We start from the raw sequence: 14,836 nt of genomic DNA, 5'->3' as shown, positions 1-14,836 counted from the left end.
TTAATTGAGCACTTTAAAGTTTTCTTAAAGAGTCTTCAAGAGTCTCTGTGTGCATTCTCCAGGTCAGGTCATGTTTGTACGCTGCTAAATGCCCAAATTGTCAATTTCATTTGTGGTTGGAAAGTTAGCTGTTAACTCTAAACATCAAAACATGTTGACATGATGTATGTGTGAACTGCTTACTTGAGCAGTGTGGTTTTAACACCAAGCAAAGGGACCAAAGTGACTCGTACCCTGACATTGTGGTCAGCTGAGGTTCCAGAAGCTGCTCACTTTACTTAGAAAAGCTGAGAAAAAAACACGTCCACAGTAACCAACTGCTGACATTTACTTTCTCCTCCCTTGATGATGAATTAATATTATTTTTAAACCTAATGTGAAAAACAGGGCACTGTACATGCCCTTGAAATGGCTGTAGCCTAACTCAATTCTTTAAAGTATGTGAAACGTTGATCTTATTTGGCTTTGCCCTACAGTACCTTTGGAGAGACAAATCTCCCATTGTGTGAAGGCCAGAGATAATCTGGCCAGAGATAATCCATCCGTCCGTGAACAGCTAATCTCAGGCACCGCTGGACCGATTGGTTTGAAACCTCCTGTCCCAGTAGCTAGGCCAAAACCTCCACCCTAATGTTTTTCAGATTGGTCTGATGGTGGCGCTATTCTCTTAATTTTGTTTAAATGCACAGGACATTTGTCCTTTGCAAATAATGCATATTAATGACCAATACATACATGATGTGATGTAAATATACGGGAGTTAGCAAGAATGCAAATTTCCATCCGTAGTCCTCGGATAACAGGCCTCTAACAGTACGTTTTCATGTCGTACAGCAATAATATTAAAGCATTATGGTCGACAACCCCACAGATGTCTGACACTACCTGGTGGCAGCATGTAGGCTACCTATACGAACAGTTGAGTTCCCCCTTGATCCATGTGAAGCTCGAACGCATTCCACTGTGGCACGGCCATACATGTTTTTGGCACACTGTGGAACATACACTCCTACTCCCACACTGTTTGTGAATGGGATTATCATATAGATATAGCCTATCATGTGGGAATAATCTTTGTCAAACTACACAAATCACACCAAAAGCTAAGCTATGTTATGATTGGAATACGTTTTGAATATCAATTTCACCCAGCACCATTTATATGACTAGCGGGCGCCCTGGCCTGGAGAAGGATGTGCGTTCCTGTTTGCAAAATAAAGATCCTCTTGCAAGCCCTTATGCTGTACTAGGTCTTAATAAAGCCAAATGTCGAGACATCTTGTGACGGCCCGAAATAGTCTGTGAGCCGCTTGTCAATCATCCCGTTGTCATTAAATGCCCCGGTGCTGCCACCTGCGGTGCGAGAGAGGGAGCGTGAGAAGTGTGGACGAGGAAGTCAGCCCCTCGATAATCTGAGTTCCCAGAAGTTTTTGCCAGCTCTCGGCGAGGAACTTCTGGGCCAGAGCCCTGGTATTTGTGGGCGGGATGTAACTTACGCTCAGAATATGAGCGGACACGCATCTTACCGGTCTGAGAGCTGTGCAACTCGTCTAAAAAGTCCGACGAGAGGCAAACAGCAGTACACAACAATGGCGGCCGCAATTTCTCAAGGAGAAATTGCTTCCCGTCGATCCTATTTAGATGCAACACCCACTGAATGTGGATCCCGCCCCCTTTTCTTCATTGGCTGTTGATTCACAACGCAGTGGCCGCGCCCCTGCTGTCCAAGCTCCGACGCAATGCCTCCCAGACTAGCCCCTCGGTACCCACGGTGTTTGTGCCGTTCGTTTTAGACCGTAAAAAAGTGTTCGTAGCCCTCCGTGAAGTGGACGTTAATCCCACAGCAGAAGGAGTCACTTGCACCCTGAAATCGAATCCTCAACAACGGTGCGATTCTCCGCTTTCTGGCCGTTCCTGCTGGAACAACACATTGTTGTGACTAGACACGCAGGGAGGTAGCCCTAGAATGTCTGTGATCTTACATACATTTCATGACTTCCAAATACACAGCCATAGATCACCCTGGACGACGCGCTGTGTAGTGACGATCTGCGCGGCCGTAAAAGTGCTCTAAACTCCGTCTGTACTCACCCAATAATTAATTCCTAAGACTTGGAGTCAGATATTGTCCTCTAGTTTCATATCCATTTGAAGGTTCTGCCAGAAAACGTGAGTTTAGTCAAATATCAACACTTTTCCACGAGCTGCACACGGACGACTTTCTGTACGGGCGAGGGGCACGACTTGAGTGAAGGACCGAATTTACCCAAACATCCTCTTGTCATCACAAACGTCATAACAAATTGACACAGGAAAACACAAACGAATGGGGCACACAATTGACAGGTGCTTGTGATTGGTGCGGGGTAATGAATCACTCCATCTGCCAATTGTGTGTCCCAAACATTTGTGCGTCCTAAAGGAAGTTTACATATATTCAGTCCTCCACTCATTCCAGGCCCCTCGCCCATACAGAAAGTCGTCCGTGTGCAGCTCGTGGAAAAGTGGAGATATTTGACTAAACTCACGTTTTCTGGCAGAACTTTCAAATGGATATGAAACTAGAGGACAATATCTGACTCCAAGTCTTAGGAATGAATTATTGGGTGAGTACGGAGTTTAGAGCACTTTAACGGCCGCGCAGATCGTCACTACACAGCACGTCGTCCAGGGTGATCTATGACTGTGTATTTGGAATGCATGAAACGTATGTAAGATCACAGACATTCTAGGGCTAGCAGGGAGGGAACCGTTCCAGATCACCTCCGCTGCCTGCGTTACTGCTGGTATTTAATTTGAGCTCATAGGCCTATTCTTGTTGGGGAGAGTGAACTTTATTTTGATTTGTTGTTTGTTTATTGTTTGGGGAATCTAAAAAGCAGCCGATCTACTCGGTGAAGAGGATTGAACATTAACGTTGCGTTGCGTCTTGCCTGCTGCATGCGTATTCAGGACCAGGCACGGACTATTAAAGCCTGTGGTACGAGACTTCATTTAGTAAAGGACTTGGTTTGTGAAGGAATGGTGTGGTGCGCTGTTGTGAACTGATGGAAATTCATTGAGTTGTGATTTGGATTGAAACGAGGGGTTACAAACGTAACCTGGGTTCTGTGATTTTGTGAATTATATTTTTGTTTCCTTTTGTTTATTTTTGAACGTGTTGATCTACTGGTTGGCTTTTGGTTTATTTTTGCATGTGATTAATTGAGTTTTGATGAACTGATTGTGGGTTGAACCTAACTTTCCTTCACTAAAATAATTGCAACTGAATTTAAGACGTGTTTTGGTTTATTCTCAATGACAAGGGTTTATATTTCATATGTAAGTCCTTTGTGTGGTTTTCACTAGTGGTTAAAAAAAACTCAGATGAGGAAGAACTCACTAATACAAAAAAAGGAGGAATAAGGAATATTATTTCTCTGCTGTTAGACAGAGTCAACCTGGCACCCCTACAAATACAAATGACCAATTTCCAATTCAGTGGAAACCGTTACAATCTGAATAACTGTTAGTTTTAAGCTCCTGTTTAAATGGGTGACTGATTAAGCATACCTAGCTTTTAAATGCTTGTAATTTTGTCACTTGTTAACCCCGATACTTACTTAGCTGCCTACTTAAGATATTCAGTTACATCATTTTAAGTGAATATTGGCTGCTGCATAATGTTAAAATGCTGCTCCGCACGTCTACAATGGAACAAACAGGTGTAGTCTGTACGACCTGAGACCAAATTTAAGATTTGAGCGGACCTTTGTATTTTTTACATGGTATTTTTACAGCCTGTGCAAAATTTAACATGGTAGTGTGTTCCCGATCACAGACACAGGCTGTGACTGTTTAAACTCTGATTTAAACAGTTGTTTCACAGTGGAATATAATTTTATCACACTGTCGACATCTGGGAACTTTGGACTAGCTTTATATTTTTCATACCATGTTGGAAAATAGGTCATAAATACATGGTGTCTCCTGTAACTATTAAGGGTGATGCTATGTGACTGAGTCCTGAAGTTTCAGCGAAGGGGAAGGTTACTAATGGGGATAATCCACTCTATAAATACAGAATATCAACATTTCTCACATGTACTTTATCTCCAGGTGAAATGATTGAGACCATTGGTAACCAACTGCAATTCAAAGATGTATTCAAGCAATTAAGCAATAAGCATTTATCACTGCAAACAATGTGCACCTCACACCATAAACGTATGTATTCACTCATTGATTCACTCATATACCAAAATCTGTTTTAATTGAACAAAAATGCTTCTCAGGTCAAATATTGATATGCGATTAAACATGTGATTAATTTAGATCCTTCTAATCCTCACGTATTAGAAGGACAATATCAGTCACCAGAACCAAGGACGGGTGTTTTAGATGAATCTAACATGGTTAAAATGGAGTTTGAAGTTACAATGGGTTTGTATAGAAAGGGGGCGTGTCTGATAAAACGAATATCAAATATCTAAATACTGAATCAAGCAATTTGAAAACTGTCCTGGGTGCTCCCAAAAGCCTGAGAAGACGATAAAATGACCCAAATTTGTTTTGAAAGTGAAATATCCCTTTAAGCCTTTTTATATACTACAAAATATATGTTGTGGGGAGATGGGGTGGGCTGGTCCTTGAGGATTGTTAGAAATATATGCTAGTGGTCCAGTGCTCATAAAAGGTTGAGAATCACTGATGTAGATGACAGCTAGAGTAACAGCAGTTTACAGTTTAGTTGTCAGCGATAGTCCTGTCCATCCAGGTACGCAGGTTAGGGACAGAGGCGAATACATCAGGCGTGTTGGGAGGGCAGCCTTTCCGGCCCCAGGAGGTAATACCAACCAGGGTCCAGGCTCCATTCTTCTTACAGACCAGGGGTCCACCAGAGTCACCCTGAAACAACAAGCACTTGTTTACATTGCTTTTCATGTCTAAATGTTTCATATCCAAAGTATTATTATTATTATTATTATTATTATTATTATTATTATTATTATTATTATTATTATTATTATTATTATTAGTAGTAGTAGTAGTAGTAGTAGTAGTAGTAGTAGTAGTATTGGTGGTGGTGGTAGCAGCAGTACTAGTATTAGTATTATTTTATTATTATTAGAATTTTGGGGGGGATTTTTACTTCCACCATCTTGTTGTTTATCTATGGCATCTTTATGTTTTCCTCATATATTTTTCTTTGTTTTCTTTCATTGAAGTCTGCGTCACTCACGTTGCAGGTTATAGATCCAACAGATTCAGCACAGATCATCCGACTGGTGACGCCACTGCCATAGTAGTTCTCGCACGTAGTGTAGCCGATGAGGGGAAGACACACTTGCTGGAGCTTGAGAGGTATCTCACGAGCTGAAATAAATACACACAATTCACTGGTTACGGTCGAGCCCTTAGACACCTCCATGTGTCACAGAGAATGACACATTGTTGTTCAATAGTAGTAGAGGTCTTAATGTTATCCTTTTAGAGAAGAAAATACATTTGATGAACGACTAAATTAGAGCTGGAGTAGCTCTAACTTTGTTATTTTTCATTATAAAAGTTTCGATGAAGCAATATGATTGGTTGAAATAGGCTTTACCCGACACACCTAATCAAAATATAAAAATCAGCTGTGCTGATCAGACTGAACATTTGAATTTCTATTGCATATCTTAAATACAATGAGATTGAGCTAATAGTTAAGTTTTGTTTCTCTATGTATCCAGTCTGAGAAAAGTTGTCTAGTGTGGCTGAGTAAACCTGGGACTCTGTCTGTCTGTCTGTCTGTCTGTCTGTCTGTCTGTCTGTCAGACAGACCCCATGTAAATTATTTCCAGATTAACAGAGATAACACTACATCGAGGACAAATACATCGAGGACCCAGCAGATGTTCCTGGCCAGCACCTCCCACGCAAGGAGTGGACAACCCTCAATCGCCTGAGGACAGGTGTTGGACGTTTCAATGCATCAATGCACAAGTGGGGTCTCACAGACAATGCCCATTGCGAATGTGGGGATCCAGAACAGACTGTGGAACACGTTATGACCAGCTGCCCCAAATACCGGCCACCTAATGGTGATCGTGGTTTAATTGACCTAGACAATGACACACTGGACTGGCTTGCTGCAACGGAGCTGAAGGTCTAAGGACATACGACAGAAGAAGAAGAAGAGATAACACTAGCAGAAGGGTTGCTATTTTGAGAGAGAAATGTCCCACAATATAAATACGTTTTGCTATGTTTTATTTTGATGGTTACTGTTGTATTAATCTCTCAAGAACAGATTCAGTGAAAAACGCTGGGGGCGCTGTTTTTCCTTTTTATTTGACTTGGGGTCCAAGATTGCTGTTGTATAATCACAATATTACACTTGAGGGTGTGCTTTACCTAGTCTATTATTGGCACTTCAGTGATGCTTGACTGCATCACTAGAGTGCCAATAATCACGGTAAAGCACACCCTCTCGTGTAATATTGCTTAATTAAATCATCTTGAAGCTTTGCAGTTTTAACAGTTATATTCTGAAGAAGGGGTTTCAAATTGATGTAATAATTGACAATTGTTGATTGATCCTATTCTAAATGTTGAAAATGAATCTGCTAATTACAGTAGTTTACTTTGCAGTAGCCTACTTGCCACATGTACATCCTACTCTATGCTAAATGATTGAAAATGACTGGTGAAACAGTCCAGTCACTGTGGTTGATGGAAGGAAAGTGTGTATCATGTCATTCACTTACGTTCGTAACCCCAGCCAGTGGCCACGCACTCCATGCCACCATAGAATTTGTCGCAAGTCTCAGCCACACACACGGGGGACACATGCTCGTTCATCTGGGCAGGGCGTTGCAGCTTGATCAGTGCGATGTCATAGTCATTAGTTTTGTTGTTGTAGTTGGGGTGATCGAAGACCTACCAGGGAAATTACACATTCAGATAGCTGTTAGGAGAGATGTGTAAAAAGCTAGATGTTGTTGCTTGTTCATTTAATGTCTGGCTTCAACTAGTTTTCCAATATAGAGGAAGAAATGTAACAACATAATGTTGTGTCCCATTCGTATCTTAATACTTAGATTGAAGCCATGCCCGAGCCAGCCCACATGTGTGGGTACCACATAACCAGAACAGTCAGCCCCTGACAACGCTGGCCACTTGTTTATGTTTTCTATTTATTTATTTTATATTTTATGTTTATATATATATATATATATATATATATATATATATATATATATATATATATATATATATATATATATATATATATATATATATATATATATATATATATATATATATATATATACTACAAATTGCTACAAAACCTGTGTATTCAATTTACAATTTAGGCATTTAGCAGAGAGGTAATCTAGGACCATAGGTAAACCAGGAATTTATCCTCAGTATAAACAGTCTAATATCAAAAAAGCAATAATCATTGAAACTATACAAACTATAGGATACTAGGTTTACAGATGACCTGCTGTCTACATAACATGGTATCTAAATTATATGTTAGCCTTTGCATAAGCCTGCAAGGCTAGGACAAGTACTACGGCAAAGGTGGAGTCTGAAGAGGTGAGTCAGATTACGGCGGAAGATTGGGAGTGAGTCTGCAGTTCTAACTGCTATGGGGACAGAAGGGGGGAGACATGTGAACATTTTGGCTGGTGGAAGACCAAGCGTGCTGCGGCATGCTGGATCATTAAATCATGTACTGACTGTATACTTTACATTATTTCCTTTTTTATACCATTTTCCTTATTATACTTCATTGTTCTTACATTTTGGAAAAAACTTTCCATTTAACATTGAGCTGCTCACAATGTTTAGCTGCCCTGCCCACTGGACCTGTATCCGTCTGGGGGAAGAACACATACTGTAGGAAGTGGCCAAACCCCCAAAGGGAGCTTTCTTTCTAGTCTTAAAAAACAGACTCAGAGCACTTACCTTTCCAATCCTCATCGTCTGAACATTGTCTGTGTTTTCGCGGTCGTGCAGACCCAGGATTACACGGTCAGATATACTGAAAATGTTTACAAATAAAAGATGATGGTGAGTTGCTTAAGTCAAAGTGAATGAGTGAGTGAGTAAGTACAGTATATACACATAATCTCTATAGCCATGTGATCAAGAGACAGATATGTCCAATTGTCCATATTCCATTCATTATAAAATAATGCCCATTAGTCATAATCACAAGATTATATATCAATGCTTGCGCTATCAAACATTTTACTAGCCAGTAAAAACAACTTATTTTATTTTGAATACTACATATTCACGGGCGCAATGCAAAAGTAGTTGAAGGCTCGCCTTACACTGAACAAATGTAAAAGTTTATGATTTGCTGTTTTATTTACTTCATCCTTTTGTGATTTGTTCTGTCCATCTTAGTCAACAAAACAAAGTTATTGTATTTTAGTCATATCTTGTACCTGATCTCGCAGTGGGCAGCAGTCACAACCCAGTTCCTGCCAATCAGTGATCCACCACAGAAATGATCAGAGGTCTGAAATCACATTGGTTTCATTAGCAACAGTAGGATTTATGTAACTTAAAGTGTTTATGAAATGGCAAAACATCTTCCCTTTCTTTCATCCACCTACTCCCACCCACCCTCATGCATGAATGCACACTTATTTTTTGTTCAATTATATGCCATAGTAAAGAAAATACACACATGGAGTGAATGCACTGTCCAGTCTATCAGTGACATGTGGATAAGATAATGAAATGTTGAATATAAACGGTGTGTTGTATAATTATGTACCTGCATGGAGACCTGCCAGGGCCAGGAGTGAGGTACAGCCTCCTCACCGTTGATGATACCTAATCCATCACTGGGACATCCAGGAACTCTTGGTTGGATGGCAGGAACACCACAGCCTGAAGAACACACACGCACGCACGCACGCACGCACGCACACACACACACACACACACACACACACACACACACACACACACACACACACACACACACACAGGGACGGATTTAGCAATTGTGGGGCTCCAAGCAATGCTCAACTCTATGGGAACCCACTAAACAAAAGTAATAAAATAGAGAGAGAGTATTATAGCCATAGTGGCATGTTGTTGATTATGTGATGACATAGAGGGAAAGAAATATTTGCTCCATGTGTTGTTATAGCGTACCTTTATTTATGCATGTTTAAGGTGCACTTATATATGAGAAATGTCATCAAAGCACCAGTCCTCTCTGTCTTTTCTGTCCTCGTCTGTCTGTCTGTCTGTCTGTCTGTCTGTGTCTCTCTGATACGCACAGCTTTTGTAAACAAATTACAACATTACAGAACTTGTATTTGGCCCAAATTATCTCCTTTATATTTGGGCCGAATATAAAGCAGTGAGAGTAAGATTGTTCTAATGATTTGGCTATTTTCTATTAAATGTATTCTGTTTTTGTTTCTATAGCCAAATTCCAATACCCAAATATCTGCTCACTCGTGTTCACTCCACACCCAGTCCTCCAGCTTAACCCGGAAAAAGTTTTGTCCCAAATGGTACTTTGCTTTTTGAGGAGCCGAGACCGGAGAGCCGCTTGGAGGTCAAACAGTGAGTGTACATCGAGTGTAGGCTTCTTGGACTATCTCCTCGGGCTATGGGAGGGAAACCTGTCAGCAGATGGGGTCTTTAAAAAAAACAGCGTACCGCAGGCTTCAAGGGGATGTTTTAGAACCGAGTCGACAAAACTTGTCCTAAAATGTAAACATAACGCATCTGCATGCGCAAACCTCAACGGTTTGAGGACGAAATGTCTGAATAATAGAGATCAAAGCTACTGAAGCAACAAATTAAATAATGGGTTGATTTTTATTTATACAATCATGCTGTGTGTTGTGCGAGAAATATGAGAAAAACAGCATCTAACTAGAAAAAGTGCTCCTCGGAGGACTGGTCTCCGCCAGGTCAGGTACGTTATTGTGGCCTCCTGGTGGCGCTATAATAGGCCAATATGAAAAGGGTGCCATTTATTCTTAGGCCTTTCACGGCAATCGAACACTGCATTCATGATTTGATGCATTTTGTTCCAAAAATGTGTTTTGCTAAATTAGACCTGCTGGTGGCGCTATAACAGGCCAATGTGAAAAAGGGTGGCATTTCCTCCTTGGCCTAGTGGGAATGTGTTTGTGAAATTTCACGGAAATCGCAAGCCGCGTTCATGATTTGAGGCATTTTGTTCAAAACGGACCAATCCTGCAAATTTTGGAAGCGAACCTTAGCCACTTAGGATGGAATATGGGAAATCGGACAGATCCGTGTTGATCACATGACTATAGAGATACTGTGTACCGATTTGCATGACGTTTGGATAAAATCTGTAGGAGTAATTACAAAAAAATGGGTTTGCACAAATCGGCGTCCAGGTGGCGCTATAACAGGCCCATGTGAAGAATTTGAGGCAGAGGTTCTGAATTGGCATCCAGGGAGTGTGTGTGCACAGTTTCACAGTGACCGGGCCAACGGTGCCGGAGATTAGCTGCTAACACACAGACAGGACGGACACACACACACACACGGACACACGGACACACGGACGGACGGAGGGTAAAACATACTCTCTCGCCATGCCTTTCGGCCTGGCGGAGACAATAAACAACATGAAATGCAGGAGTAGCAGTGAGTGAGCAGGCAGGAGTGAGGAATTGGAATGTGTCCATCAGTCCAGCCGGCTTGATTCCTCCTGACTCGCATATAATCCTCTCCTCCTCGCTCGGCGGCGGGACTAGTGTGCGAGTGGAGGACGTGGAGCACACGAGTGGAGTGAGTGAGTGTGGAAGTTGGGGTATTGGAATTTGGCTATTGTCTCAGAAAGACTTCAGCCAGACAGGCTGACTGGTATTTGCAATCGGCTCTGTCACATGCGTCTGTTTGACCAATCAAATGATTCTATTCACAGCACATCACAGACTATCTCTGTGCTGGAAGGTGATGTGAGGTTACCATGGTTACAATGAGTGGACTGACTAAACAATACTTACATTGGGTGCATTCGTAAATGCGCACCGGGAGCGCACTCGCCTATTAGTTTGTATTGGCCAGTGCGCTCAGTGCTATATTTCCGAACACCATTATGTGCTGCCTTTTTTGTCTGACTTAAAGATTGTGTTTTAAAGATTTTATGTATTATTGTGTATCATTTTTAAGTGGTTTAGGCCAAATTTTAATTTGCACAACATGGCTATTTTATATTATGTTTATTTTTAGTGGATAAGCATTTATCATTTTATATTTTACACATTTCAATTAAGTCCTGATCATGTAAACAATTAATCAGATCATATGAAGTAACTTGCTTACTCTTACTCAAGTAATTATTGGGGTGGCTTTACTTCTTCTTGAGCCATTATTATTTTAAAGAAACAAGGCCTTTAATAGAGAACAGTTTTTGGCTACTCTACCCACCTGTGTCTGTGGTTCCGTTGCCAACAACCACTTCTTCAGGGGAACGCACATAGACTGCTGATGTCAGGTGTGAGCCTGTTGAAAACATGGAGAGTACCAGTCAAAGCTGAGCAATGCAACTAAAAGGTGGGGAAAAAGTGGTCCAAGTCCATGTAACTCAGGTTTGTTTTTAGAAATACAAGCTCACAGCATGTCACTTTGTGCCGCACTATGAGCTTGTAGATCTGCAATTTTTTTGAAATGTGTGCAAATCTTTGAACTTTGTTTAAAGCAAACAAATCTCAAGCGAACTCAAATTTTTGTAGCAGGCCGGGGGTCCCTGGAACAAAATATTTTGAGATGGGGGTCAGCGGCCAAGTACACATAATTTTAGGAGTCCTTAACATGAAAAAGTTTGAGCAGCACTGATATAGCAACATAAGTTTCTCTGCAAACTGTTAGGATTTAGAAGACATTTGTAGAATCAGCTTCAGGTCTTAATGGGTTAGTTAGGTGGTGTTAAAATAGTCATACTGTACCTGAGCTCCACAGCAGAAGGAACATCAAGGTTATTTCATTCATATCTGTCTGTCAGGACTCATACACTGATATGTCTGTAGCTGTGTCAATAAACATACACTGATATGATCCAATTAGTCTTCAGTCTGAACCTGACCTTCACTGAACAACACGTCTTATATCTCTGTAGTTGTCACATGTCAGCTCTACTCATTATGTATTCATCAGGGAGTGGTTTATTTTATTAATGATATTCTGAAAGTGAACTCATCAACACACACACACACACACACACACACACACACACACACACACACACACACACACACACACACACACACACACACACACACACACACACACACACACACACACACACACACACACACACGTACGTACGTGCGTATGTGCCTTAACCACTAGGCTGTTGGCGCCCTGTGTGTGATGTTTTGACAAAATCGTCCGTTTTCAAAATTGTGCTTAAGCAGCAGAAAAGCAATGCACTAGATATTCGGTTAGTTACACAGACCACAACCAAAACTAACAAGGGAAGTCAAGGTGAAAAGTATTAACCACTGCTGACTGATTTATTTGATTTGATTTGCACAACAGTTTATATATATATATATACATATTATGCATGATATGTTAGTTCTTTCCATGGGAACGTTGACAGTTGGTTGATGTGCCGGTGAGGTAAGAAACCCTTGGGGGGCTTATGGGAGAACCTCACCGTTTTACATTATGCACTAATGAATTAAAATTACTTTAATTCACTGTTTTCCCTCTTATTAATGTGTGGGAAACTTTGCGCTGAACTGCATAGAGAATGATCATAAACAAAAAAGTATAAATATACAGTTCTGAATATTAATGTAATTTAAATCACTTTTTCTTTCTTGAGATTTCTCACATGGCTCTGGAATTAATTGAGCGCTTTAAAGTTTTCTTAAAGAGTCTTCAAGAGTCTCTGTGTGCATTCTCCAGGTCAGGTCATGTTTGTAGGCTGCTAAATGCCTAAATTGTCAATTTCATTTGTGTTTGGAAAGTTAGCTGTTTACTGTAAACATCAAAACATGTTGACATGATGTATGTGTGAACTGCTTACTTGAGCAGTGTGGTTTTAACACCAAGCAAAGGGACCAAAGTGACTCCTACCCTGACATTGTGGTCAGCTGAGGTTCCAGAAGCTGCTCACTTTACTTAGAAAAGCTGAGAAAAAAACACGTCCACAGTAACCAACTGCTGACATTTACTTTCTCCTCCCTTGATGATGAATTAATATTATTTTTAAACCTAATGTGAAAAACAGGGCACTGTTCATGCCCTTGAATTTGAAACGGCTGTAACTCAAATTGCAGTTCCGAATCCTTTAAAGTATTATTGTGAAACATTGATCTTATTTTGGCTTTGCCCTACAGTACCTTTGGAGAGACAAATCTCCCATTGCGTGAAGGCCAGAGATAATCTGGCCAGAGATAATCCATCCGTCCGTCCGTCCATCCGTCTGTCCTTGAACAGCTAATCTCAGGCACCGCTGGACCGATTGGTTTGAAACCTCCACTCCCAGTAGCTAGGCCAAAACCTCCACCCCAATGTTTTTCAGATTGGTCTGATGGTGGCGCTATTCTCTTAATTTTGTTTAAATGCACAGGACGTATTAATGTCCTTTGCAAATAATTCATATTAATGACCAATACATACATGATGTGACGTAAATATACCAGAGTTAGCAAGAATGCAAAATGCAAATCCTCTAACAGTACGCTTCATGTCGTACAGCAATAATATTAAAGCATTATCGTCCACAACCCCACAGATATCTGACACTTTACCTGGCGTGGCAGCATGTACTGTACCTATACGGACAGTCGTGTTCCCCCTTGATCCATGTGAAGCCCGAACGCATTCCACTGTGGCACGGCCATGCATGTTTTTGGCACACTGTGGAACATGCACTCCTAGTCCCACACTGTTTGTGAGTGGGATTATCATATAGCCTATCATGTGGGAATAATCTTTGTCAAACTACACGAATCACACCAAAATGTAGGCTATGTTATGATTGGAATACGTTTTGAATATCAATTTCACCCAGCACCATTTATATGACTAGCGGGCGCCCTGGAGAAGGATGTACGTGCGTTCCTGTTTGCAAAATAAAAATCCTCTCGCAAGCCCGGCTTACGCTGTCGGTCTTAATAAAGCCAAATGTCAAGACATCTGAAAAACTGTTAAAGTTTTAAGCTCCCGTTTAAATGGGCGACTGATTAAGCATACCTCGCTTTTAGATAATTGTAATTGTGTCACCTGTTAACCCCCTAATTACAACAACTACTTATTTATGTTAGGGATACTTACTTAGCTCATTTTGCCCTTAGCGTTTTCCTACCTTGATTTCATGTTGTTAAGTCATGATGAGGGTAATCCTTTACCTGTCTCACTTTCATACAGTAACAGTACATATCCACTCGCCCCAAGCTCCCCCTTCCCTGTAGCTTTTGACCTCGGTCACAGAGCATTGTATTTTTACAGCCTGTGCAAAATTAAACATGGAAGTGTGTTCCCGATCACAGACACAGGTTGTGACTGTTTAAACTCTGATTTAAAGAGTTGTTTCACAGTGGAATATAATTTTATCACACTGTCGACAACTTTGGACTAGCTTTATATTTTTCATACCATATTGGTAAATAGGTCATTAATACATAGTGTCTCCTGTAACTATTAAGGATGGTGATGCTATGTGACTGAGTCCTGAAGTTTCAGCAAAGGGGAAGGTCACTAATGGGGATAATCCAGAGAATACAGAATATTAACTTTTCTCACATGACCTTTATCTCCAGGTAAAATGATTGAGACCACTGGTAACTGCAATTCAAAGATTTATTCAAGCAATTAAACAATAAGCATTTAT

General features: G+C 40.8%; 1 protein-coding gene across 1 annotated transcript; it reads right to left on the bottom strand.

The window, feature by feature from the left end:
* Positions 1-4,037: 4,037 nt before the first annotated feature.
* On the bottom strand, positions 4,038-12,187 carry LOC311044707 (chymotrypsin A-like). Its single transcript, XM_084056461.1, has 8 exons — positions 11,940-12,187; positions 11,422-11,496; positions 8,765-8,880; positions 8,430-8,503; positions 7,942-8,017; positions 6,732-6,903; positions 5,222-5,355; positions 4,038-4,887 (listed from the first exon to the last, which is right to left on the bottom strand). Exons 1-8 carry the CDS (start codon positions 11,980-11,982, stop codon positions 4,726-4,728), a joined length of 852 nt encoding a protein of 283 aa, XP_083912587.1. The 5' UTR covers positions 11,983-12,187; the 3' UTR covers positions 4,038-4,725.
* Between the last annotated feature and the right edge of the window lie 2,649 nt (positions 12,188-14,836).

The sequence above is a fragment of the Gymnoscopelus microlampas genome (assembly GCF_963454915.1).
Source record: "Gymnoscopelus microlampas genome assembly, chromosome: 5".
NCBI classification, from domain to species: domain Eukaryota; kingdom Metazoa; phylum Chordata; class Actinopteri; order Myctophiformes; family Myctophidae; genus Gymnoscopelus; species Gymnoscopelus microlampas.
This window is presented reverse-complemented; position numbering and strand designations above follow the sequence as displayed.

Coding starts and splice junctions, on each gene's coding strand:
- LOC311044707 (XM_084056461.1), bottom strand. CDS start 11,982: ATGAATGAAATAACCTTGATGTTCCTTCTGCTGTGGAGCTCAG. Junction 5,356..6,731: donor CACTGGCTGGGGTTACGAAC/GTAAGTGAATGA, acceptor TATTTATTTCAG/CTCGTGAGATACCTCTCAAG. Junction 4,888..5,221: donor TTGGATCTATAACCTGCAAC/GTGAGTGACGCA, acceptor TTGTTGTTTCAG/GGTGACTCTGGTGGACCCCT.